Source organism: Synchiropus splendidus, chromosome 5 (genome assembly GCF_027744825.2).
Source record: "Synchiropus splendidus isolate RoL2022-P1 chromosome 5, RoL_Sspl_1.0, whole genome shotgun sequence".
Taxonomy (NCBI): Eukaryota; Metazoa; Chordata; class Actinopteri; order Syngnathiformes; family Callionymidae; genus Synchiropus; species Synchiropus splendidus.
Genome location: NC_071338.1, coordinates 10,862,355 through 10,889,989, shown reverse-complemented (window position 1 = coordinate 10,889,989; position 27,635 = coordinate 10,862,355). Strand labels below are relative to the sequence as shown.

The 27,635-nt window shown below is 43.8% G+C and overlaps 4 protein-coding genes across 6 annotated transcripts; 3 read left to right on the top strand and 1 right to left on the bottom strand.

Moving 5' to 3' along the window:
- Positions 1-991: 991 nt before the first annotated feature.
- tlcd3bb (TLC domain containing 3Bb) lies at positions 992-7,434 on the top strand. 2 transcript variants are annotated; one of them, XM_053865148.1, is made up of 7 exons: positions 992-1,430; positions 3,960-4,161; positions 4,502-4,585; positions 4,832-5,057; positions 5,287-5,382; positions 6,926-7,035; positions 7,159-7,434. In XM_053865148.1, exons 2-7 carry the CDS (start codon positions 4,037-4,039, stop codon positions 7,421-7,423), a joined length of 906 nt encoding a protein of 301 aa, XP_053721123.1. In that variant the 5' UTR covers positions 992-1,430; positions 3,960-4,036; the 3' UTR covers positions 7,424-7,434. The 2 variants fall into 2 exon arrangements, with proteins under 2 accessions (XP_053721123.1, XP_053721124.1); XM_053865149.1 differs by having other exon boundaries at positions 992-1,434.
- A 2,591-nt stretch (positions 7,435-10,025) lies between these two features.
- On the bottom strand, positions 10,026-12,181 carry pagr1 (PAXIP1 associated glutamate-rich protein 1). Its single transcript, XM_053866621.1, has 5 exons — positions 11,995-12,181; positions 11,478-11,668; positions 10,703-11,036; positions 10,482-10,570; positions 10,026-10,397 (listed from the first exon to the last, which is right to left on the bottom strand). Exons 2-5 carry the CDS (start codon positions 11,638-11,640, stop codon positions 10,162-10,164), a joined length of 822 nt encoding a protein of 273 aa, XP_053722596.1. The 5' UTR covers positions 11,641-11,668; positions 11,995-12,181; the 3' UTR covers positions 10,026-10,161.
- Positions 12,182-12,358: 177 nt separating this feature from the next.
- kif22 (kinesin family member 22) lies at positions 12,359-18,996 on the top strand. The gene is made up of 13 exons (XM_053866620.1): positions 12,359-12,579; positions 12,769-12,976; positions 13,052-13,179; positions 13,257-13,411; positions 13,643-13,852; positions 14,248-14,638; positions 15,144-15,258; positions 15,907-16,021; positions 16,979-17,159; positions 17,632-17,717; positions 17,913-18,110; positions 18,192-18,251; positions 18,827-18,996. Exons 2-13 carry the CDS (start codon positions 12,789-12,791, stop codon positions 18,854-18,856), a joined length of 1,857 nt encoding a protein of 618 aa, XP_053722595.1. The 5' UTR covers positions 12,359-12,579; positions 12,769-12,788; the 3' UTR covers positions 18,857-18,996.
- Positions 18,997-19,221: 225 nt separating this feature from the next.
- Positions 19,222-24,316, top strand: prrt2 (proline-rich transmembrane protein 2). Of its 2 annotated transcripts, XM_053866623.1 has the most exons (5): positions 19,224-19,424; positions 19,896-20,166; positions 20,307-20,602; positions 22,197-22,326; positions 23,131-24,316. In XM_053866623.1, the coding sequence occupies exons 2-5, from the start codon at positions 19,938-19,940 to the stop codon at positions 23,145-23,147; spliced, it is 672 nt and encodes a 223-aa protein (XP_053722598.1). In that variant the 5' UTR covers positions 19,224-19,424; positions 19,896-19,937; the 3' UTR covers positions 23,148-24,316. The 2 variants fall into 2 exon arrangements, with proteins under 2 accessions (XP_053722597.1, XP_053722598.1); XM_053866622.1 differs by lacking the exon at positions 23,131-24,316 and having other exon boundaries at positions 19,222-19,424; positions 22,197-23,118.
- Positions 24,317-27,635: the final 3,319 nt, after the last annotated feature.

The window sequence follows — 27,635 nt, the reverse complement described above, 5'->3', positions numbered from 1 at the left end:
AGAAGGTGTAAATACTTTTTGTTCTTTCAGAGCATTATCATGGAAGAGGCAATCTTAGTATCCTGTCAGACATGAGTGTCATGCTCAGAGTTACTCAGTTTCTCTACCTACAGGATAACGTATTTAAAAAGGCATTTTGATAAGCTGAAGTCACAAAAGATAAAGCAATCAATTCTCTGTGTGTCTGTGTCAAGAGACAATGTTCCATCAGAAGAGAGGTACTCTGGGAAAATCCAAGGAGAGATTGCACAGGCAGACCCCTGGTGGTGCCTGAGCACCAACCCTCTCCCCCTCTTTCTAAAGTTCTGGGGGAAAATCAGTCCCACCCAAAGGTATTTTGGTGTCTGACAGCGCATTCTGTTCTGATCTAGTTCTTGTGAGAATCGTTCCGGATCTACACCGCAGCTCCTCCCACTCCCATACCGCGCGGAGCGGCCGTCCAGCGGCTCCTCCAACAGCAAACACAGAGTTTGCACAGTCCTCTTCAGTGAGTATTGGTGAGGTCTTTTTGGTCCAGTATATTGTGTTTAAAAACACAGTAATTCAACTGTAGTTGTCACTGCAGTCAACTGTAGTGACCTTTCATAGATGTGCATCGCATTTCGTTTTTCTATTAAGCATCGGAAGTCATATAAATGATGGGACATCTTCGGATCTTCAGCAAATCCAAAACGAACCAACCCAGCAAAATGAAGAATTTTTCACGGGTGCCCTTTTTTTCGTGCCAAAAAAAATACGTTACAGCGTTCCATGGGACCCCAAAAATAACATAACATTTTTTAAATAGGAGGAAATGTTTAAAATGAAAAACTATCTCCATAAACTTTATAGATGACTTGAGATAAAATAGAATGGGAACTTTGTCCGCATATTTCTCCTGACTCGTAACAGACACTTTGCCTTTATTGAGTAAGATACGTGACTGATCATAAGGATTATGCTCCATTTACCTCTATAAATACCCCGATCTGTTGAATGGACGGCACTGACACGAGAGAGCCCCCGACATTTCCCCCCCAAAGCCTCAAACTCAAAGCGCAGTACGACGAGCGTTGCAGCTCAGCCCTCATGTTGGACCAGTAGGAAGTGAGCAGCAGCATCAGCATCTCCTCCAGACATACATGGGATGACATAACCGCAGGAGCAGCTAACGCTATTCCGAACGCGTGGCTCGTACGCTCGCCTCCCTGCTGCGGTCGCCTGTCGCATCTCGATAAGATCGTGCGTCTAAGTGGTCCGGCTCGTGTGGAGATTTCGAGGCAAGTCGCTGCCAGCTAGCGCGAGCCTGCTGCTGCTGCCGCTGCTGCTCCCCTTCACTGATCCAAGTGGCCACATAAACATGCGGATCATCGAGGCGGAGACCCCCGGGATATCTGCTGCCTGCAGGACACGAGTTTCCACCGACCGCTGACCGGACCACCACTGGGCCTGTGTGTAAATGCCACTTGTTTCTTTCAAAAACATGTGTGAACTTCAATGTGTTAGCATTGATGGGCTTGGTAGCTTTGCGGCTCCTGCTAACTGCTACAAACAAACAACAAGGGAACGGAACATGTGAGCCACAGCCAAATGCTGTGCGTCAGAATGGCCTACATTGTATTCACAGTCGAATTTATATGCCACAAGTTGGAGACTCGCTGTCATTTTATTCCATTCTCCCCAAACAATCCGGTTGCTGACTTAGCCGACGTGCTAGCGCTTGTAGCGTCATTGTTAGCAGGCGAGTCGCCAGCGCAGACCGCGACTCCTGCTCGCCGCAGTAACCTCTGTCATGTCTGCTCCCCGCTCAGTACAGTTCAACCAAATAGCGAGTGAAATAGTTGATCAGCCGCGACGTAGCATGACGTGTTTTTGTCGGCACATAAGTCTGCATGTGCGTTGGGTGAATTGAGTGATGCCGGTATGAAAACGGTAAGTGATCGCTTTCCTAAATTGTCCTAGTTTTATATGGTGATGGAAGATTGTGATATCAATTATTGATATGATCAGTGTATGGCCACGATCGTTCAAATTCGATACCTTAACAATACAAAGATGAGAAATATTAAAGAAAAAACACGGTGGGGATATCATGGGGCTCGGGCTGCAACGATTAGTCGACAGAGCCCTCTGTAATCGTTTAGTCGTTGACTGCTGAGATTCCGGGACCATTGGGACAGAAAACTGTTCAAACCACAATTAAATGACGCTGTACAAGTGTTCACTATTTACAACACAACAATCAGATGAGTCGCGTGTTTGTCAACCCGTCCACATCATATGTCAACAAGTTGACTGATAGTCAACCCTTTGGGCACCGAAGAAATATTCCACTTTGATAGCACCTTTTTTGAAAGCTTGATACAGCAATCCTCTAATATGTATACTATGACATCACCGCGGGGTAAATAACACAACTTTTAGAGTTTACAGTTTTTGATCTACTGGAGATACTTCTGGTATCATCATTGTCGTTTACAATGGGAATGTGAACTCCAATGTGCTGCTATTTTGTGTTTGCGCAATAGCAAATCACCAGTATGTACTGCTTGTGGACTGTGATGGTAAAAGGACTGATCTCCATCAGAGGACGTATATTCCTCTTCAGAATTCAAGTCAGTCATGTTCGCTCTCTTTGCTGTCTGTTATGTTTCTACTACGAAACTGCAACCTCCCTCATCTGCTTGACCAAGGGTGGTTGTCTCCATTTAGTCCAACCTTTGACAGAAACACCCTCAAATGTTGCTCAGATTGAAGTTTCTGGTGTCCGCGACCTGCTTGTGTAAAGCATTAACTACATCTGGCTTCACACTGGCAGCTTGCGTAAATGGTGTGTTGTATTGTGTGTGTGTGTGTGTGTGATAGTCGTGATGAGTCGACTGTCAATATGGTTGTAATTTAACATAGAGCTAGTGTCTTCAGCAATGTACATACGTGTGTAATAATAATCACGATGGTCTGTGCGTCAACCTGTACACGTCACATGCTTGCAAGTTCACTAATCGTTAAGATACTGTAGTCATAGTCATTTGCAGCCCTTATGGGGTCATTTATTTTATCGTCCATTGTCCATCAAGCGAGCAAGTTTGCTGGGAGATGGGGGCCAGACACTGGACTGGACTGAGGCAAGTGTGTGTGTTATAACATCACTTGGACACTTTTAGGTGCGATCTCAGTGTAAAACTCGGCCTGTTGGAGCAAACTGCAGAAAGGATCTTGCTGCTCAATTACACCATCGTATTGATGCTTCGTATGTTACATTAAAAGTGTTAGTCTCGATCTCTGATGGTTTATTACTGCAGAAGCCAGAAAAAACATTTGCAGACATGTCTTGAAAATGTGCTGTTCAGTTGTGTAGACCGATTGAAAAAGGGAACTGCTTCATCCTGCATAAACACTGCAACACGGTGAACATGTGATACTAGATAGTCACATGATGTCTCGACTCTCAGTCATTACTTAGGCTGATAACTGCATTTGTATTGGTGCCTCAGCTATCAGGGTTTAAAGTCTCATAGACTGAACAGTGCATCCTTGAAGGCGAGTCATGATTGCCAAGCTAATCTATCATGTCAATATGAAAGAACATAACTCTGGAAATTGCAAGCGACTACCGCTCCACTTGTTGGTGGAGTGCAACAGTGTAATATCCAATAATGCACTGCTCGCAATAATCTACCTTTCTCTGTTGATGCCTTTTGCAGTGGTCTTGCACAGAGGCACAGTGACTCATCTATAAAGTGAAAGTTGCTGCTTGAGCACTGTCTCATATTGTATCACTCAGAAAAATAAAGGTTACTGGGCTTACCCAGGTCTGCACCTTTACCTTTCTGTTTTAATATATTGACTTCTCCTATATGTACTTAGTTAATTATGTTGAGTTGTATGTTTTCATTACGGTTGTGAGTATGAGATACTCCCTCTTGGGACCCGTAACAACTGGAATCAATACTGATTTACTGTTTGGATGTGTATTTCAGGGAGGAGACAGAGCAACACACCCCAAGGACCAGATCAACTGCTGAACTTTTTACCTCTTCACTAACCAAAAGGGACCATGCTGACTATCCTAGCTGCTGGGTCTGTGTTCTTTCCAGGACTCTTCCTCCTATCCAAACAATGCCTCAAGTCCATCCCTTCACTGAGGTGGAGCGAAGGAGATGCTGTTATCGTGTCCGCCAGGTGACAACCATGCTCATCCACAGATTTTTGTTTCAGACCCATGTGTAATTCAGAATCGGCATTTTGATTTTTGTTGTCTCTTAAATCATCTGAAATGTGTTTATAGGTTTATCTTCTTTTTTCATTGAAACTATGAAAGAAATCCTTATGGTGAATAGAATACAAGGGATGTTGTGCCAAGTTACACTCTGCTTCATTTGCAAATGTGCATGCTAATTGTGACCTTATCATAGAAAGTTCAACTCAAAAATCCAGAATGACCTATGTAATCATCTCTTCTGAATGCTGATCATGATTAACATTCGAATTCTTTTTTTTCCCCATATATTTCTGTTGCTAGGTTGGTGTCTTCACTTCAGGCCGTCATGGCTTCTTCAGCTGGCTACATTATTGCTTCTTCCTGCAACGACATCATCGAGGACCAGTGAGTTGTTGAGAAAGCCCTGGCTTCTGTACACGTGTATTTGTGAAGTCGAGATTGAGAACTGTTTGGATCTTCCAGTAATGTAAAGCTAATAGTCCACTTCACAGCTGTCCATTGTGCCTGAATGGAGCAGTAGTTAAATATTAATAAGGACTGGATTGATTACAGTAAATCCGAATTGCGAGGCAAAGGACTGCCATCTTTGCTATGAGTGGAGCAGTGAACCACCTTCTCTTTTTCTCACAGGCACTGGCTGACGAGCACGTACATTATGTTTGCTGTCCCATACTTCGTCTATGACATCTACGCAATGTTCATGTGCTATTGGTACAAGCTGAGGGTCAAAGGGCACGAGGAGGCCTCTGCAGCGCCGCAACACATGGGCTCGGCACTGAGGAGCTATTTGCGTCGCGAGTTCCTCATGGTTCTGCACCATGTTGTCATGGTCACTGTCTGCTTCCCTGTTTCTGTGGTAACTGTCAAGTTCTTTTTCAACCTTTGGGTGGGTTTTGGTGACATTCTTTATCGATTATGGGGAAAAAATGTTTTGAGTGGCATGCAATAACTCAACGAATGATGTAAAGAAATCTCTTCAGGCTTTATCTTCTAAACTGTTGTGATGAGCAGTGGCTTTAAAATCCAGCACTTCAATTGAAACTATTTCATGAGAAGTTAAGCTAAGTTTCTCTGTCTCTCACCAGTTTGTGCGACAAGGAAAAGGCGACTACTTCCAAGGTATAATGTTCATGGCTGAGCTCAGCACGCCATCTGTCTGCTTAGGAAAGATTCTCATCCAGGTGAGTACTCAGGCCTCGTGCAGCTGCACGAGGCGCTGGCCACTAAACTCCCAGCAACTTCTTTTCATTCTTTCACTTTAATGGAGAATAAATATCTGATTATTTCCTGCATGCTTTTTTCGCACGCTTGCTTCTCCGTCGCACTTGGATCCACTGTGTGGAGGGGTTAACACTGTACAATAATGTCACAGCTTGACTTGAAGAATTTCCCTTCAATTGTAATTTAACACCTCAATGAAGCGCAGATTATAGCAGGATTGTAAATCAGCCGCGGCATTACTGTAATAGGTGTACCTAAAGAAATTGGGCGTGTGTCTCATAATCTTATAATACCCCACACCAGCCGAGGCTCACACAGCTGTTAACCTCTGAATATAGCCCCTTGTATTTAGCGGGGATATACATTGGATTCAATCCCCGACAGCTGTGCATGTGGCCGTGTAATAGACGGCAGGCTTTTTTGCTATAGAATGAGGGCAGCAGCAGCAGCGGATGACCACAGCTCTACTGACGTGTAGAATGTGTATGAGGACATCAGCCCTGTTTGCTAAACGTTTCGCCTCTCATGCGTAATCTCACTGAAGCAGGTCAACAGAGATAAAGTTCAGTTGGTTGAAGTAAACAAATGGGCAGGGCCTTTGCATCTTCGTTGATCCTCACCAGCTGTTGCTTCTCGTAGATATCCACAACCAAGCCACCAGTTATCTCCCCTCTCTCACACCACCTTGATGAGTTCATACTGATAGTGAAATCCATCTATACAACTATTCCATATGTAACCATGGAATTTTAATGCAGCGTTCCAAGGTCTGCCAGCGTCTCTACTGGCTTATGAAACCTTTATTTAAATGGAATTTAAAAGTCAAGTGACTGTTCAGGTCTTTGGAAATATAAGCGCAGAATCAATAATGAATCTCAGGATGTTTTATATTTATTTTAAAATGAGTGTAGTCCCTGATGAGTGAAGCATGTTGAAATGAGCAATGAGATTGGTCATTGTAGTGTGAAATGTCCTGTTTCTTTGCTATTTTGAAGTGCTGTTAGTTGTTCACAGGAAGTTCTTTTCCCAGGCCAGTGGCAGTTCAAAATAAAATCGCTGGAAGTTGAACAGAAAATATATATAATGTAAATGAAACTGAGTAATGACACTGGTTTGTCACCCAAAACTCTGACCCATCAGTCGAGGATTATTATTTATCATGCAGGTGAAAACCTACTTGGATGGATTAGCTTCATACTGCATGTTGCATGTGGCAAACAGCATCTGGCTGTGATGCTCTGATATGGCTCGTGAGCGATTACATTTTAACCCCCTGAAGAATAGAAATTGGAAGCCGTCATTACTTGGACTTATGGTCAGAGAGAGCTTTGAGTAGTGTTTTATGTCTCTGAAATGGAAGCACTGAAGAAAGGTCAGAGTGCATGCACGTTCTGCATTGTTCATATGGAAAATGTGACCTTGGCAAACAAGATTAACATCTTCATCTTTCACCAAACTGCCGCTTGTCTTTTCTGTCTCCCTCTCTCATCTGTCTGCTCTCAGTACAAACAGCAGCACACTCTCCTGCACAAAGTGAATGGGGCTCTTATGCTGATCACTTTTTTCATCTGTCGAGTCCTACTCTTCCCTTACCTCTACTACGTCTATGGAAGGTATGTCTTTCTTTCCGTCTGTTTTCTAATGCCTGAGCTTGGGTCAGTTACCTGCACAGCTGTGTCTACTGTACCGTTGTGATGATGTGAACTGAATCCACTGTCACACCTCTCTCGATCCAGGTATGCTTCCATTCCATTCTACTTGGTCCCTCTGTCTGTGCCCTGGCACTGTAACCTGGGAGCTGCTCTGCTCATGGCCCCCCAGCTCTACTGGTTCTCGCTCATTTGCAGGGGAGCCCTGCGGCTCTTCCGAGGCTCCTCGCGCTCTCAGCATGCCAGCACATCCTCCGCCGCCAAAGAGTGCCAGATTGATGGCAACTCGTTGCCCCAACCTGCCAATGGCTACAGCACACGCTCCCCAGAGACCGAGTTGGCCACTCACTGAGCTGGGTGGTGAGGGAGGGGTGGGTGGGAGGGCATGTGGGCGAATGTACCAATGAAAAATGTAGGGTTATCTGGAGAGAAAGTGAAACTTGAAACAAGTAGCAATATAAAGAATGCTACGGACAATGGCCTCTGCTGAATTCTCTGCAGGCAGCGAGCAACCGAGAGGGTTTGGTGGCTGTCCTTCACAGACTTCAGCTTCTTAGTTTGTAGGAAAAGAAGGGGGGCACTTGTGCACTTGCTACTCAAAGATGTCATCAGGCACTGTGACAGAACGGACATGCACTGACCAGAGAGGAATCTGCCTGGATGTATAGCGAGCGAAGTTGACAGTTTCCCTCACGTAGATCAAATTCAGTCCTCTCTGCTTCGTCATAGAGGAACGGCAGGATCATAGGAATGTATTATATTGTATGTTAGTACATTTGCTGTAGAGAGAAGGCCTGACTCAGATTAGTGATGATGCGGACCTTCAAAAAAACCAACAAAAAAATCCCAGCTAAGCAGTATTTTGACTTGTTAGTGTTTATTATCTGTATCCTCTATGTAGTCACTGTCACTCTAACAAAATGTAACCAACCTGCAGACTGACTCATCTCTAGAAGGAAGATAATCTCTAAGACTGTATTCTGCTGCCTTATCCCTCTTCCTGATTCTTTACATTTTTTTTTATTTATTGTTTTTATCCTCGGTGGAGAAGGAAGTGGCTTTCCTGAAACAGAAAATGTGGCCAGTGTACATAGCTGATGTAAAATTGTCCTTATTTACGTGTCAGTATTGAAGCACCCGTTTTTAAGTATGTTTCACTTGCCATCTGACGTTTTGATGGATTACATTCTACATTTCACACGTTTTCATCGTAGTGTACGCAAAGTGCAACGGAAGTCTCTGTGTAGATACAACCTCATTCCATTTCAACAAGGGTTTTTCAACAAGGAAGTGATGTCCAATTGCTTCCAAGGGTTATGTTAGTTAATAGCTGGACTTAAGATCCAAAGGTGTACACTCAGCTGGATGAACTATTCATGTCATGTTGATACCGGCAGTTCAAAGGGAAACAAGAACATCATTATGGGAATCATCCAAACGTGTTTTGTTTGTTCATTTATTAATTTTTTTTTCTGTGTGTGTGTTTTTAAGCTTTTAAATGATATGACTTGTTCAACAGGTTCCATGAACCATTGAAATACATGTTTGTTTAAAGCAGATACACTGTCTTCGTTTGGGTCTAAGAACGTGAGCTCAACCAGCCATCACAACCTGGCAGCGTGTGCCAAAAAAAAAAACAGACAAACAAACAAAAGAACGTCCTGAACAACTGTGAGCATGTTGGACACTAAGTATTCATCCTCCTGTATCATCCAATCAGGCGCTGCTTCTAGACATTTCTAAACTCTTGTCAGCCAATGTACTGTATATTCCACAAAAGATGCTTGTTATTTATTTGTAAGTATTTATTTATTTATTTATTTGGTTTGTGGTTTTGAATGCATATTTATGCATACCTATACTCTATGCTTCTGAGCCTTATGTGAAGGCTGTATAGTTACTTAATCTTAGTCAAAATATACATCTCTGTCCTGACTCTGTCTCCAGTGGTTTTTCATTTTGTCGCTTCACTTTTGTGGTCATCAAACATCAGCTTGGTCACCTACCATGGAATTGTGCTTTCTCTATGGTTCACATGCAAATGTGATGGGATGGGGGGGCATTCGATTTCATGAAAGTTCAAATCGACAAGGGTTCCATTTCTTGTTGAGCTACGTGAAAATGACGTGAATACGGGAAACGTGATACTTACACACTGTGTGTTGACGTTATTTGCATTTTACTGTGACTTTTAACATAAGCTGCTTCATGACCCGCTCCATCTCTGCCGCGCGGGGAACACAGACGCAGACGAAGCATGAGGAAATTCAAGAGGATATTATGTTTATAACGGTACCTTTTAGCGCCTGTGTAATTCAAGAAACAACATCTGCAGTTACAGAGACTCTGCAATGACTCGCAGATCTGAGTCGGATTGCGCAGTGACGCGTGATCTAAGCTCGTTGGTTCAGCGTTTCAAACAATTATATTCTTAACTGAACTTGTGTCGTGTACTATCTTACTATTCATAATCGATTGCTCAACGAAGCACTCCCCTCAACGCACACGCGCAGCTGCTGCGGACATCCATTCATTCAAGTCAGCATCGGGTGTAAATTGAAAACTCGCTGTATCTGCTGTGATCTGCTGCCACGTTATCGTTACGACCGGCGCCGCGCGTGACATTAACGTGAGCACTGAACATAGTTTAAACACCGCCCTGGATCGTCTCCCGAATCGGGTCAATACCGATACCAGGATCGGCATCGGTGCATCCCTAATTAATTATATCATATTTTCCATCTAATATTTGATTGTATTTTGTTATTAATTTTATTGAGCTTAGCAACTTGATATATTTTGTTCCTCTAAATGTGACTTATTGATGTAGCTACTATGATTCAGATGGGGACTGCTTCAGGTCACTTTGTCTCAACTGGACACACCTTTTCCATGACAACACATGCATGCATTTGTAAAGCCCATCAACTGTCACCACAACAAGAAATGCTATTTAAAACGTTTATTGTCATTATTATGCAAAACATAAAAAACTTTACAAAACTTGGGACATTAAAAAATTCAAGTTTGGAAAAGGTCATGGAGTTCAATGATCAGCCTCTACAAAAGTCACAAAAGTCCATTTCTACTTCAGTATCTCCTCTGCCGAGGGGAGAATATCGTGTTGGGGTTGCTGTCCCGCTCCCGCTCCTTTTCCCGCTCCTTCTGGCTGTTAGGAGAAAGGGGCTCTTCTATCTTCTTCTCTACCTTGAAGAGATCTCGACCCGTGAGCATAATCTGCTGCTCAATTTTGCGGTGACGCTTCATGTCTGACAGGACTTTATCCAGCCTGGCCTCACGCTTGACAGAGGACCGAGCTGACGACCCTGAGGAGGTCACAGGAATATTGCAAATATACATCAATTCCACAGGTGATGTGCATGCTGAGGTCATCTGGCAGCATATCGTACCTGGTGTTCGGCGCCTGTTGAGGAAGGCGTTCTTGGGCGTAGCTTGCAGTTGCTCTTCATCAAAGTCGAACTCAGTTGGAGTAGGAGGCCTGGGGGTTAGATGGACCGTTAAAAACATGAGACGCCCTTGTCAGACGGTTGTCAGTGCAGAAACCATTAAATGGAAAACCACAACATCTGAAAAGCTACACATTTCCCAAAAAAGTAAAAATGGTACTGACTTTCTCTCCCTCTCCTTCCTCTCTCGGTCCTCTGCTGATTCTTCCTCCTCATCCCTTTCAGGTGAAGGGGTGTGCTCAGGGGTGGGAGGTCTCCGAGGAAGGGCCACAAAGTTCAGTTCAAGCATTTCCCCTTTTGCAAGGAGCTCGTAGAGTCTTTTGATCTCAGCCGGTGGGGGCATCCAGTTTTTCGGATCCTCCATTTCCTCATCGCTGTACGCAAGCTCCCACTCATTGTCGTTTTCTGCCACAGCTTTCGCTTCTTCACTCGCATCCGCTGTCTCAGCCTGAGATTGGTCCTGGGGTGTCTCTGTTTCCACCTCTTCCGTCTCTCCATCTGACAAAAATAATGGGCACATACAGAAAATTAATTCACAATTTAAAAGTGCAAAATACACACGCACTTTTCCCCTCATTGTGCACTTTTAATTCATCATTCTAAAGTGTGTTTTTACAGTGCCAAGGGTTTTAACACCCACACCACTGGGGAGATATATCTATGAAAAGAGAAGGAAAAACAAAGCTACTTATAAAGATTTGTTTCAAACTCTGTTGGAGTGTTTACTATCGAACATATTCAAAACCAAAAAACTAAATAGTATAGTTTTTGCTTGATGTCAGTTTCAGCAAACTGTGATCACTATGTGACTTTGAACTTCACTTCCTCAATATCAGATGCTTTTGGAAGTTACACTTGGGTGTAACACAGTCCTCACCTTGGGCAGAATTAAACAATACACAATTTCACATTTGTGATTTCACCTAAACTTGAAATTACCTGTATCATCCTTCGCCTTGGTGTCCTCCTCTGCACCTGTCGTTTCAGCGTCACCTAGCTCTGCCTTGCTCTCCTCTTTATCTGGAGCAGGCTCCTCGTTGTCCTTAAGACCTAGAACCTCGATTCCCTCTTGCAGGGAAGAATCAGTGGCTTCAGCCTGCATCCTTTCGGTGGATTGTGACCCAAGAGATCTGGTAAAAAGAAAGATCACAATCATTCCATCATAATGTGGTCTGACATTGACATTTTCCCAAGTCTGAAACTACAACCATCATCACACGAATGCTTCTCAAGAGTATCCAACTTTGGCTGATGCATAAGCAGCTATCTTGAGTTATCAATAGCAATATAAAGACATAGTCATAGATCAGGTTGGCTTTTTGCGTTCCCATTAAGGCATGATGAACAACACGGTTTCAAGCAAAACATAGAAAAATAATGCATTTATGACTATGAACAAGCATTAGGCCCGATAAGAACACATAGGAAACAAATAGAACCCTGAAAGTGACTTTACCGAATGCCCTCTGTGTCGTCGATCGGTTCTTCTCTTAAATATGTTGCCAATGTCTTCTGCCCCGGTGAGTAAAATGACCAAAACACGCCATCAGACTCTCTGTGGACGATTTATCTTGACACACAGACGTAAACATAGCGCCATTTTTGACCGAACAACCTCTACGCCAGGCCGTAGTACTCCGCCTGTCTGTCCGTTCGTTCAGTTCACATCATGCGGAGGGATCTGCAACGGCGCGGGGATGTGTCGGTCTACGTTCTGCCCGATGCGATGCTGCGTCGCTGGACACTCATTTTAAACATTTTTATTCTTTTCGAAAAACGTCCGTGTTAATCTAATAAATGGCCAGTGGACGTATGTGATTCTTCATTTATGGAACTTTGCCGGCGCATGTGTGACGCAAAACGTCAAATGACGATGAAGTTGACGTGCACCCCGATTGGCTGAAATCCGTTTCCGGTTGCGCAGCCGCTGATTTCAAAAGTTTTCGGTTGAATCCCGCCGCCATTGTTAAAAGACTGCACCCACAATGTTTGTTATGGGGGAATAACAAACGTTTAAGGAGAACCGCTGCTTCTTTGGGGGGTAAGAAATAATGGTCGTTTATTTGGGAAGCTTTGTGACTGCATAGCTTTTTTTTGAAGAGCCTTATCTTACTCAAATTTAGCTTGCTCGTTGCTAGCGAGATACGGATCGGTGCGGCTTTTGAACACATTTAAATTCGTCGCTGAATTGTATGGTATTGTGGCTCTCCTATAACTACCACCTTTTCAGAGTCCTTACCAACATCCAACATGGCCCAGCGCGTGGCAGTCTCCGATGGAACGAACAAGAAGGCGGCCAGGATTCGGGTCGCGGTCCGACTTCGCCCCTACATGAACAAACAAGACGAGAAAGGCGAGGGCCCGTGCGTGCGGGGCCTCGATTCCCAAAATCTTGAGATAGTTAACTGGAGAAACGCCACCGAAACCGTGAAGTACCAGTCAGTATCAACTACTGTTCCCGTTCCAACTTACTAGAGGAGAAGTCATGCTATAATTCTTTCTTCTGTTTGCAGTTTTGATGTTTATCACGGCGAACAGACGACACAGCTACAGGTTTTCCTTGCGTCGGTAAAGCCCATCATTCCTCATATTTTGACCGGGCAAAATGCCAGTGTGTTTGCTTATGGGCCAACAGGAGCAGGTGAGTTAATTTAAACGTAGAATTGAGCTCCAGCTATTATTCAAGGACTTTTTATTCAGGCTTTCACTCTCTCTCAGGGAAGACTCACACCATGTTGGGCAGTGCACAGCAGCCCGGTGTGATCCCCAGGGCTGTGCGTGAGGTATTTAACTTGGTTAAAGTCAAAGAAGAAGAGGACGATGGCTGGGACTACAGCGTTGGCATGTCTTACTTGGAGATTTATAATGAGAAGGTAGGTTTTTTTCTTTCTGTGTTGCTCATAACTACTGCAGATTTTTCATATCACACGTGTGACACATGCAAGCACGTTTGTGTGTCGTAACTGCCAAATGGTTTGAAGGACATGACAGTGTTTTAAATCTGAACACGTACTCGCCATCTTCGCACGACATGGGTGACATTTTGGAACGGGCATCAAATATGTTTTGTCTGTTTATTTAAAATGTTCATTTTTTTCGCTTAGGTGCTCGATCTCCTTGCACCAGGCTCCCAAGATTTGCCGATCCGAGAAGACAAGGACAAGAATATTCTTATTCCAGGCCTCACCCATACAGTACTTGCTACCTTTGCGGACTTTGACAAACATTTTCATCCGGCCAGTTTGAATCGTACGACTGCTTCAACTAAACTCAACCAGAGGTCCAGCCGGAGCCATGCGATCCTCCTTATTAAGGTTTGATTTTCAGAAACAGTATTCCTCATTCATTTATTCTTACATAAAGTCTCTCTTGCAAAGGGGTACAACAGCATCTTAACAGGTCATGGTCTCTGAGCGGTAGACCAGGATTTGGTAGCTGGTGCTGAAATTAACCCTCTTCTTCAAATACTCCTGTTGGCAACTTCATGGCTTTCTGGGATCTTATGGGAGAGGAATAATTCTCTGTTTTGGTTTTTAGCATTTTTTATAATCTTCTCCTACCCTTGAATAACTTACCAGCTTATTGTAATGGGTGAAGGGCTGTCATGTCTGAAGCCTTGCATGCAGAAAAGTGTTCCTGCTCTGTGGATGTTGACCTTGTGATATCTGTTTCTCCAGTGTCTCACACGTGTTATAATGTCTTGTGTTAGGTTGTTCGGACACAGCGTGCTCTTCCCCACCGTCAGCAAACAGGGAAGCTCTATTTGGTGGACCTGGCTGGTTCAGAAGACAACCGACGCACTGGCAACCAGGGGATTCGATTAAAAGAGAGTGGTGCCATCAATCTGTCGCTCTTTACTCTGAGCAAAGTAGTTGACTCACTAAACTCGGGCACGGCGATTCGCGTGCCCTACAGAGACAGCAAACTGACCAGATTGCTTCAGGATTCACTCGGTGGCTCCGCACATTCTGTAATGATCACAAACATTGCCCCGGAGTACAAGTACTACTTCGACACCTTCAGTGCACTCAACTTTGCAGCCAAATCCAAACAAATTGTCAACAAACCCTTCACCCGGGAAACGTTGATTGTTCCTTCAGGTGAGTGAAGTTTGTGCATAATACTTGCCTATAGCACAATTTATTACTATTTTAAACAACGGTGACAAATTGTAGGGTCCAAATGTCATGAGATTTTTCGCTTTTACTCACGCTTTACTATTTAAGATGTCTAGCAGTGCTTTTGGTCCTATAAGCATCTTAACAGGTCGTGGTCTCTGAGCAGTAGACCAGGATTTGGTAGCTGGTGCTGAAATGAACCCTCTTCTGCAACACTCTTGACAGCCTCGTCCTGGCTTTCTGGGATGCTTTGGGAGAGGAACATTCTGTGTGTCCGCCTCTTCAACATTTTTCGGTCTTCTGTTGCATGCCATGCTTGGTCTTATTTCCCTGGTTCTTAACACACTTTATTTTTAATGATTGATGATTTTATTTGGTAATTAATCTCAACCACAGAAGTGTGATCTTCATGTTGCAGATTAGTTAAACCTTAAAAATGTCGTGTCCTATTGCTTTGCTCTGTTGAGAATTTATTATTGACCTCCAGTGAAGCGAGCGCGAGACGAACCGGAATCTGGGCGCTCTGATGCTGAACCCCAGAAGAAGAGGCAGAAAGAAGAAAAGAAGACGGAGCAGGCCTCATCGTCGTCTCATTTGCACAGGTATGAGCGCTCACAACTATGGGACACAGGCACCATGTTTAAATATATGTATCAAGTAGTTGACCGTATTTGACTATTAGGTTTTTTTCCCTGTTGGTTGCTTGTCATGTGTCAAGGAACCGGACCATCGCAACCTGAAATGTATGGTTCCATTTCAGATAGGACACCTACAGTACCTTTCACACCACAGTTTGGGCAATTACAATTCAAACACAAAGTTTCAAAATATTTAGCATTATACAAGCCGATACAGCACTTCACCTACACTTTTTTCTCTGTTGTTAAACTACAGTTTGTGATGCTATGGAAGAAATGATCAGAAATGTTAGTGTGTTGGTTAACCCATTCACGTCGTATGCTGGCAGTCGACATCCTTAATGTCGTCAGTGACTTGTCTGCTATCAAATTACGTGTTATTTTTAGCCCTCATATTGTTGTGTCTATGCTGCCTGTGTGAGATATGCATTCGGCCATGCTCGATATCAGGTGGACCCAGCATGTACGATGGGCTGAAAAGTACATTTGTTTTCTCTCGTTCCAAATCTATTCACTCCTCATTTAAATAAAGAAAAAAAATCATATAATCAACAGATATTAAGTTTCCCTTGACTAATCAGGTTCCTTATGAGTTTTGTTTTTGTTTGGTAGCCCAACAGAACCATCAGTAATGGATCGTCTTGTCGCTTTGGAGAAGCTGATGATGAGCTGCCAGGACAGGGACCGACTCAGTATGTTGAAAGATGGTGCCCAGAAAGAGATCCAGGTGAGATCATGCTCAGTTGAGTTGACATTTGATGTATCCACTGTGAGACCCAAGCCTTTAAAGTCATATAGTATCACATATTTTATTGTTGATCTTTTAAATTCTTAATTAAAATGACTTTTTCTAGTGCTGTGTTTAAAAAATCGATTTTGTGATTCTGAATCGATTCGTACATCAATTCCATAAAATCGATTCGTATGTCCAAAGATCGGATTAATTAAAGTTTTAACACATTCTCCGGGTGAAGTCCAACCCCACTGACGCAGGCGTGCAGACATGACACCAAAGTCAAAACAACATGCCTCCTCACAGTGGCAACACTAGCAACGTGCCGGGTTTGAAAACGCCTGAAACGCTCAAAGCTACGGTCTGGCACCATTTTGGGTTCAGACGCCACCAAACCAAAAATGGAACCTCATTACGTATATCCTACAGACCACAGCACTCTACATTTTCCCTTGCTGAGAATATGTATTTTTCATTTTAATAACAAAATAAAAATGCATTAGTATTAAACAGCAGCATCTTTTGGGTGAATTTTTAATGTCATATTTCTAATAATGCACCAGTCCCATGAGCAGTCCATCGCCACAGGTATAGACACATCTGGCGTTCTCTGTCTGAATCTTTCAGGTGATCCTGCCAGCATGTTTGTGAAAGCAATGCTACAACCCGGGAGGGGATTGAACCTTCCTATTTTCACCACTCTTACAGCCATCATTTACTACCAATCCTTCATTAATTTCTTGTTGAATGTCAATATGATACTTGTATTAATGTTTGCGTAACTTGTCATGTGATTATGGCAACAGCTCAGAAAATGGTGTAAATACTAACCTGAATTGAGATTGAATTGTGATAATCAATTCTAAGTCATGACAATCGGAATTGATTCGATTTTTGAAATTAGAATCGATACCCAGCCCTGATTTTTTTCCCCTCTTGTGAACCTCACAGGAGCTCAAGGAGAAACAAAGGGAGTTGGAAAGCAAGGCCAAGTTGTTGACTCAAATGCCTGGAAGCAAGTCAAGTGCTCGCATTGACCCCAGTTTCAGAAACGACTCGCTTCCTCTTCAAAAGAAACAGTCCACGGCAGCAAAGGTCACGAAGCAACAGGCTGTGGTCCAACCGCTTCAAGGTCAGTCAATGCTGTTTCTTACTGCCTGATAACTGTTTTTATTTATTCACATACTTGCACATATCTGAATGGGAGGCTCATCTTCTTTTGCAGAGGAAGTTGGACTAATACCAATTTGCATGCTGGAATTAAAATTAAGTGGATTGCAGTTGTTTACCACGTGTAGCACATGATTACATTTTAAACACAGACCTATTTGAAATCGTCGTGAGCCTTTAACCTCTTCGGTTGATCAACTAGCCAGTTCTAGGGATACTAGCCTTGTAGTGACACAGCATATAGCCATTTTAGTGAGGAACGCAAGCAAATGCAAAGACACTCATTTTAATTGGCTCAGTCTGTGTGTGAATAAATGGGCAAATCAAATAGGAAATTGGCTTCGATATTTAAAGGTACAGATGAAAATGAAAACTGTAGTTGAAAAGATATCAATGTGATTGGTTATTAACCTGGTGTGTTCTCTGCTCCCCAGTTGTGCAGCTACAGCCACTTCGTGATGTGGTCAATAAACATTCAGTCTGCATCAAGAAGAAGAAGAAGCTTTCAGAGCCCATGGAGGTCAGAATCACTGTGTCGTGCTTAGCGCACCACATCTGTAATACTGCAAGCATCAGATGCACGCTGACATGGTGCATTAGTGTCACTTGGTGTGGAAAGAAATAACCTCTGCCACAGCCGTTGCTGTTTTCAACTCCATTTTAAATGGGCAGGAATGCAACTCCAGCATGAATGGTGTTGTTTTCTGTTTTTCAGGCTGAAGGTAAAGAGAACATGAGCCAGAACTGCTGGGAGTCCCAGTTCAACACCTCTGTAGTGGAGCAGTCCCGTCAGAAGATCCTGCAGATCTTGAACAGTGGCTCGATCAAAGAGTTGAAGAGTCTGCAGCAGATTGGTGACAAGAAGGCCAAACTCATCCAAGGCTGGAGAGAGCTGAATGGTGATTTCAAAACGGTCAGTGGAGGGACACAAACGTTTAGCCAGAGGTGACCATGATTCTTTCCCCTGACACTCACTGGTCCCTTTCTTTTGTAGGTAGAGGAGTTGATTAAAGTTGAGGGAATGACAGAGAAGAGGTTCTCTTCCTTCATGAAGGTAATCTGTTGATATCATGTTAAATACTCATTTATTCAGTACAATGAAAGGGGTCATTTAAGTTGAGCCACTGGCCTGGCTGTTTTGTTTGACTGTCATCTGTTATGAACGAGTGATAAATCATCAGTATTTACAGTGTGGAAGGGCTCAGCACTATCTACACATGTAGTGTCCAACGTGACTCATGCCCATTGATGGAAACATCCAACATGAATTTGTGTATGAGGGAGTAAATTAATGATGACTATTAACAATGCAAGCTATTTATCAAAAATGACTGCTTTATTGAAAACCTTTGTCCCCGTCATTGATAAATATTAACACAACTCTTTAGAGCTGCAATCTGTGATGTATTCCTCGTTATACCAGCATGCAAGTGTTTATACAAGGCCAAATCTTTAGTTTCCGTCTACATGCAATGATGCAAACTAAATAAAAATGAATCTTTGCTGTGGGAACTCGCCACTCGAGGAGGGACATGTCTGCTGATGAACCTCTTGGACCTGACAGTTCCAGTGAAAATGACCTTCCTGAAATGTTTTGAAGTGGCCTGTCTAACTTCTCTCTCCTTGCAGGCAAACGTCCTGAGCACTATGGGGAACTGAGTCCTTCGCTCCAGACATGTATATAATTTATGTATTTGTTCTTAATCGTGATTTTTTTTTTTTTATTCTTGTTTTATGTTTTTGTAGTAACTGTGCTCAAACAGTGGGTGGCGTACTGCTTCTTTTACAATAAAACACATTTCTCCAAACGTTTCCAGCAGTCATTTTTACTTGGTTTAAACATGAACGCATGACGGACCATTCATCAGACAATATAGTTCAACATCAACCTTTGTGTTTGTGGAGTCGCCCGAGCGCTGCAGCTGCAGGGATGGATGAGGCGCTCGTGCTCTCATGAGGACGCTGCTCCCTCCATCCGTCTGCTTCATTTCACTTTTCACCACTCTCACTCACACACACACACACACACACACCATCACTCCTCCCCATCCTGGAGACCTCCAGCTCTGCTCACACTCCGTCCTTCTCTCTCAGACACACACACACCCACCCAGGACACCGTTCGTCCCAGTCTCCTCAGCAGCACCGTCGGTAAAGCTCTTTTCTCGCAGGATGCCGGAGCCAGGGTCGCCGCGGCTGTGCTGAGACGGACGCTCGAAAGGAAAAGGTCAGATTTGCTCAGCGACATGTATCTTCGAGTGTTGAGATGAACTGAACAGTCTTCTATTCGTGCGCCGCTTCTGCCGCGACAAGATGTGGATGTTCTTGGTATTTAGCATCTTAGCATCTCGTGGATCACGCAGGCTAATAAAACCGCCGCTGCGCTTCCCCTTTGTCCCCTTATGGTGTGTACACATGACGAACAATGCTATGTACACACCTGCAGCGCCGTCATGGTTGGCCTCCACCCCTGCTATTGTTCTGTCTTTTGCCACGATTATCCGTCATCCGAGAAGCCTCACCTGCTTGTTTCAGTCTGATCTTGAACACGTCGCAGGCCTGCTGTTTATTTACTATTCAACATGGCAACCAGCCACTCTTCACTGTATTCCCTACATGCTTCTGGGAAATCAACACAACAGATGGGACTTGAATAATTTACACGGCATTACTTAACCAAAGTCATCCTGGTCCTCAGGTGGTTATTGTGAAGACTTGAAGATCGCTTGGAAGATTCAACATGGCCGTGAACATGATGCCCACCCCTGCCATCTGGCCGGGCGAGGACCAGCCCTCACTGCTGGATCAGGAGGACTGTGAGTTGAGTCGAGCACCTGCGGCTGTCCCATGCTCACCTGGCCAAGGTGAACAGCTCATCCACGGCAGCGGCAGCCCCGCCGGCACAAGACCCCCCCGCAGCAAGTCCAAAGGAGAACTTGTCATTGTCATCAACGAGAAGCTGAAGAACAGTGAGTGTGACCTCGTGGTGAAGCTGTGACTGGTGACGTGAGGGCGCTGAATCAGCTTGCTGTGGGGAAGGTCAAGTTCTGGAACAACAACACGCTTATGTTTCACATATCCGCTGTCCTTTGTTGCCCCTCACGTGCAGGTAATGGGATGCACCCGGCGTCTGGAGACAAAACGTCCCCTGTCATCTCCTCCCCTCCCAGAAGACAACACTCCATTTCGTACCCTCATCACAACAAGACCAGGAAGGGCAGCCGGGCCAGCTCCATCGGCTACACCGCCTTCTCCCCTCGGCCCTCCATCTCTCGTCACTCCAGCATCGCCACCAACCCGCCGCTGGACCGCACCAAGGTCAAAGACTATCTCCTCCTGTCAGTGCTGGCCTGTTTCTGCCCCGTCTGGCCCATCAACATCGTTGGTTTCGTCTACTCCATCATGGTAAGAGACGCGTCATCAAAACTCTGACACTGACAGGATAAGCCCGATCAATTCCGATCAATCATTTTCTGCCATTAGTGCGAATGTTTCTCATCCCTGCTTTTATGTGATTGTAGGTCAGGCCTCTGACTTGTGGCCATGTGACATAAATTAGAACAGTCATGTCTACATTGATGATGATGCAAGTGTAGATTGCTGACGCCATCAGCTGGCAGGATTGCAAAAGTAAACAGATGGGAAAGAGCTGGGTCAGTAGAGAGGGCTCGGATGGATCTTCTTGTTATTTTTTTTCTGACGACACACACATTCACCTCGGGGGTATTGTTGTGTGAAACAATCTTCATTTAAAAAGAGTGACTCTAGAATCCATACAGCCTTGATTTATGCTCCGCAGGTTGGTTCAAGATGTAATGTGGATGCTCTTCCTTCCAAAAATTCCCACAATTCGTCTGTGAATGTCCCCTGTGAACATGACTTTAAATGGAATACTCCCATCCTCTCAGCCTATTTAGGTTCAGCTCGATTGGGTCTTCTGTTTTCACAAGTTCCAAGCAGCAGTTGCCTCATCAAGTCAGCCTCCTCCACCTGCTCCAGCATCTTTGTCCTTCATGCTACATGTCCTACAAGTGCGATTACAAATTTGGTTGCCCGTATTAAACTACGCCGGATCGTATCTGCATTTTTTTTTAGAATACTTCCACGTTCGATCTGTATGACGGTGCAGTTCTCATAACAGTTCTGTGGCATCTGACTGAGACCTGCCGATCATCAGTGTGTGACACGCCCCTTGTCTGAGGACAGTTTGTGACAGATATACTGTAGTGGATACAAGCATGCCGGGTGGCTGCTGTGTCAATGAGCAGGGAGGAAACAAATAAATCCCGGCAAACAAGAGGACTACTGGACCCATCTGCACCACACTTGCAGCGCATTATTTCACAGGCTAAAAGGTTATGTTTGCATGAAATGTGTGTGTTGGTTACTACTACTTCAATTGTTTGTCCTGACTTGCACTTCATGACACGACTCTCTAATAGTATTTATTCCATTAACCGTCAGTAAATTGTAAATTAATGGGTATTTTTTTATTTATTTTTAAAGTTTCATTTTGCATTGGATGCAGTTGTAGCAGTTGTTTAAGTAAAGTAATGAAAACAATGATGCTTTCCCCAGCAGAATCACTATTAATAATCCAGGTGACGACATGGATCAAAGTAACTGAGACTTGGGCCATACTTGTGCAGCCCTACTGCACATCCATTGTCTCTTCCCTCCACCAACAATGAGTGGCCTCCTTGGCTTAACTATCTCCCAACCTCTCCCCACGAACTGTCCCTCTTACGTAGTCGTTTCTCATGTTGTTCTTCCCAGTAAAAAGAAAACCTGAGCATCATTAACTCAGACTCTTCTCATTCTGCTTCTTGTCTTTCGGTGTCTTTGTAAACTGCACATCACAACACTGAACTTTCATCTCTTGTTAGTTAGGTTATCTATTAGGATATGTGATTTGGTAAGTTTGAATGAAAAGTTTGAGAGTGTTTGTGCTTGTCATGTGAGCACAGTCTAACAGATGGTTTGGTTTCTCCACCTTCAGTCCAAGAACAGTCTGGAGCAGGGGAATCTGGACGGCGCGGTGCGCTTGGGCCGCGTGGCCAAGATGCTCTCCATGGTGTCACTTGTAGGAGGGACGGTCATTATCATCGCCTGCATTGTCAACCTGGCCAGTGAGTGTCCCAAATCTGACCTATAACCTTTCACCCTTTCACTCTCTGTGAAGTTGTGCACAGCTGACTTCTTCCCATGAACTTTCCTTCTTTGCCTGAACTTAACAAACACGTGTCCTAACTGTGGTTATGGTGAGCCCCCGAAATATGCTTGTTTATCTTATGCCCCCAGCTGTAGCGTCTGATGAGTTATGAGCGTCGCCTCCCTGACTTGGAACCCTAGTATTGTCATCTTATAACAAGCACTTGAGGATCTAGTTTACTTGCACCCTCATCAGACTGTGTGTCCATCTGCACGGTTGCATGCTAGAGAGCTGTGTGTGTGTGTGTGTGTGTGTGTGTTTCCATATGTGTCGTCTGTTGTATGCCTTGGCCTGTTCGACTTACGTGAAGTCCTCCTGTCTGTGGATGTTTTGTGAACACACCAATGTACCGACGGCTCTGTGTATCAACTCATGTGTCTGGTGAATAAAAGGATTCTGATCACGGAGCAGTTCGGTGTCTGGTAAAAAGAACTGGTGATACTAAATTGTGGCCGCGTCTAGCAGGGCCGCATCACTTGTTTCAACATGGCACGCGACACCGTCAGCCTGCTGGGTCTCTTTAGGTCAACAGAGGATCTCATTAACGTAATGACTGGAGGAGCTGTCGTTCACATGACCCGAAGCTCTGGGACTCCACAGTCTTGTTTTCCTTGTTACGTAACTTCCCGATGTGGTTATGCACAAAACAAGATCTATACGTCCATATTAAGTTTCACCTTCCACGGCTCTCACACTAATATACTTCCTTTTCTTTTTTTAGTAAATGTGAAAAGCTGAGTTTCATCCCAGGGTGAAACTGGATAAGGCATCTGATGCCCTGGCCTGCCCTGCACCCACCACCGTCTTTACAGCCTAGTCATAACCTGGATGTGTGGCAGAAGTGCACCCAATAACCAGTGCTTATTTATACTTTTGTTATCTAACTAAAACACCGTATGCTAACAGAGCAATGATTAGAGGACAGGGGGGAGGGTTTGTGCACCTGATACGGACCATGTCGCTTCATATTCCCGTGTTCCAGACGATCTTCAAGTGGCAGAGCAGAACTGACTCTAGGGGGGGAGAACACTTTGGATGTGAGGGGCTTCTGGATGGATTCCCACCACACCACTCCCCACAGCCACTCCCTTGTACCAATGGCTGGATGAATCCAATGTGTCGATCGGTACACAAGTCACCCACAATTCACCTGTATGAAGGGGACAAAACTGAGTTTTCCAATGACTTTATAGGGAAGAATGTGAAACCGGCGGAGATGACGAAAAGCACTGCAAAAAAAACACGTGCCAAAATGAAAGTCAGCTGTTGATCACCAAAAACTGTGAGTCAGTGGATCTGTAGCAGATATCAGCTTTTCTTCCACGTCAATTGAGTTGTTTGTCTTTTGATAATGTAGAAGTGGGATCGCGCTGCACTAGTCAGCCGTGCAATGTTTGCTCCATCGCAGGCGGGTTTGTGTGCCGTGCTCCGTCACAAATGTAATAGCTTGTCATTGCAATCATAAACAAGCGCTGTCTGACCTACTGTAACTGTTAGCCTCCGATTTGTTTTGAAGATGTAACGTTTCAGTCCAATCTTTTTTATGATCTCCGTCCACCGACCTCGGACATCCACCTGCTACACTGTGACCTGCCACTGCAGCACCCCTGGGTTCCTGTAAAACCAATTTTACGAGTGGTTTCACTGAAAATGAATCAATACCTGGTTTATTTAGCTTTGTTACTTAATATGTGAAAGAACTTATAATCTACAATTGCTGTATTTTGCTGGTAGAAATCAGTCTTGTGTTGAATTAGAGTTCAATAGTTATGATCTAGTTAGTGTTACCAGCAGGCAACTGTACTCGCCTATTAGCATGCTGTAGATTTTGACTCGTGTTGGACGGAGGTGGAGTTAAGCGGCTCGTGGAACGTTGTATTTCTGCAGCACATTCTTAATAAAGACACATTGCATGTGACACGTGCTGTATTTCTTCTTTGCTGATTCTGAATTCCATAACCTTGACTGGCGACTGAAATGGAAATTCAGCAGATTCTCACCCTCTTATGGTTTGACTGGGTGCTCACTCAGTGATGGGGCGTGACCCTCGGTCAGGGCGAGGCTTGGAGTGGAACTGTGGCTCCTGCATCACTCAGGAACATGTGCTTCAGGGACGAGGCTCTGAGGTTTCTCAGGACAATCACATATTATCTCTCTCAGTCCTATTCCAGAGGAAGAGCTGCAGAAGGAGGTTAGCAGTCAGAGGAACCTCTTTGGTACGATAGCTGCTCCCATGGAGAGCTTTTTCAGGGGCACTTCAATCACCCGTTTTAACTTGACAAATGAAAATGGAATAGTTTTGCATGTGGGATGCTCAACCCTTGTTCAAAGTGGGCCAGTGTTAATGAGGCGCTAATGTGTCTGGGCCCATCACTAACTGATGGAGGTGTAACCAAATGAAACGGGACAAACATTTTTCCGACTTTGTGAAATATGTTTCTCACAATATATTGTCACATTTTAGCATGTGTCTTTCACAGACCTGCTTCCCATTGTTGTCTCAGCAGCAGCACTTCAAGTCAGAAATCATCTTTAAAAGATCTATTTGTCATTTTACAATTCATTTGTTCAACTGTATCCTGAATTGTATTGATAAGGAAGTCTGTCAATACATTTTGAAATTGGATAGTGGTTAATGTGTAACTGACTACCCGTCGTGGATGAGCCATGTTTGTGAAACAGCAGCTCAGTACTAAGGAGTGTGTGCTTGTGCTGATCTTGGTGAGTGAGAAGGCGTTCGCACACAGCTCCTAGAGATTTTACTGTGGGAGCTTGGAGCCTAACACCAGGGAATTAGAGCTGGTGATGATTTCACACAGATCAAAGGGAGTATTTATCTCCCTGGAGAGGGTTAGTCTAAGGTTTCCAGGGTAGCAGCGAAATGTATTTTTGTGAGGCGGGAGAAGCTTCCAGGAATAATAAGTGGACATTGGTGTCTGATCGGTAGCATGAAAACCTCCAAAGGAAAGACTCACTACTGCTTTGTGCTAACATTTGAAGAATAAAATTCTTTTTTTTACTTTTCCTGTAGCTAGTAGTAAATTAAATATTGACCAATTATGTGAGATGTTTCAATTTGTCTAGATATTTGGTGCCTTTTTTTATGCTTAGAAAAATGTGTGGTTCTGTAACTCAAAGGTACTTCTAAGATATGTTCAGTGAAAAACGTGAAAATCCTGAGTCATGGGAGAGAAATTAAATGAAATTGCTGAATTACTCAAGTGGAGAGTTGTTGGAACAGTCGTGAAACAAATGACTTGTACAACAGCGGTATTTCAAAGTCACTTTCAATAATAGTGAAAAAAGCATGTTTGCGTTGTATTTTTTTTCCTGATTCAGCTGGATGGACACTGGACAAGGAGATGAGGGAACCAGACCCTGTCACATCCAGAGCTGCAAGTGGGTCAGGGATTATTCAGCGACACACTCAGAGTTTGGAAGTGACTGCACAACACCAGCAAAGTGATGTGTGTAAATGGAAACAATGCCACCTGTCTGTATTATTTTACCTTCTCACATAAATATCTCAACAGAAAATGTCATCATGAATGTTACATCCACCAATTTCTACCACTAGGCCCATTTTGCCTGATGTCAGCAGCTACAAGGCCATAAACTTGAAGCTGCTCAATGGTATCCATCAATAATTCATGCTATTATGTAAAGATGTGGGTTTTTTTTCCAGGAACCATGGGAACGCATACGTCATGGATCCATGTTTTTCAAGAAAAAAAATGACAGATTGATATTGTATTTATTGTATGTTGGCACCATTTGCTCTATATCAACAGGGATGGCAGATTAGATCAATGATGTGGTTTGAAAATGTATTCATTCATAACTGTACGGTACTTTATGGGGAAGGCCTCCTCATAATCTGATCCAGTCCAACTAATATACATGATAAAATCAACACATAAGAAGGGAACAGACGCCTTGACATGAATGGTACCATATTCCAGACGTTACAGGAAGTCATGGCATCACGTGGCCGCGACCTCTAAACCACTCAGGAGGGCCACAAAAAATGAAGTGCACAGGTGAGTAACTTGACTGCAGTGGTAATGCTAAAAGCTGTTGACCTGAGTGTGTCCAATGCTGTAGTTTCTGTAGTTATATCAGGGAAATTGGAAGAGCATCTGTATCCATTTCAATTCTCCAATGCTTGGTCAAGATTACCTGTAATTTCTGACAATGTTAAAATAAATTAACATATACCAAATTGTTGTTCTCCAGTCAGTAATATATTTAAGACTCGCACCGCGGCCACATTGGTTGGTTGAGTTATTTGAGGCTAATTCGAGTGGTCTTATAAATGATCATGACATCATTGCGCTGCAGGCCAACATCATCATCATCATCGTCATGTCGACATTATTATTACATATCTCCACACTGGAGCATCCTCGGCTGGCTTCTGGTTTATTGCGGTATTACCCTGCAGTTAGGTGCTCAATCGAGGAGCTTAAATGACACCCATTAGTCAACTCCAATGTACCTCCCTGGTGAAGTGTCAGAGGCGTCTCAGTCACTTAGTGTTGCTGCTGCTCTGATGATGATCCAGGGGCCACTGCCAAATGAGGTTCTAGTATTAACCGATTCATTCCATTTATTCATTTCTGAGTACAAATGTAGGTAGTTTCTGGCTAAATTGCTTGCATATGCTTTCATTCTTTATGATGTTTTAATTAGTTTCTCACAAACATCTAATGAAGTGGAAGTAGTGCACAGTGTAGAGTCACTTCAGTAGTAGTATAGTAGCGTTGTGGGCTTCATGTGATGTTAGATATCATCTCTTTTCTCATGAAACAAATCCCTGCTCTAGTTACCTTTGAGTGGCAGTGGTCAGATATCACTTCACAGCTGACTGTGATATTCTTATGCCTCCAGTGACTATGGTGAAACCTCAGAACATGTGACAGATTTTAGTATCACACAGGGTCTGGATAGTGCTTGATCAGCACATAACTATATTGTATTCTTCCACTCTGCATGATCCTATTGTTTTCATTCTTCACAGACGTCCATGACTCAAGCCTCACACCCACCATCCCAACATTGGCTGCAGTGTGAAGATGTCCTTTAACCTCCTCCAAATAGACTGCGTGGACAATTTGGTGCAGCAACATCAAAAGTGTTGACTGCACAGATCATCTTTTCTCACTCCAACTGGCTCGCAAGCTGCCGAGAATCTCACCTTGAACATTCAGGTAAACTGCTTTTATG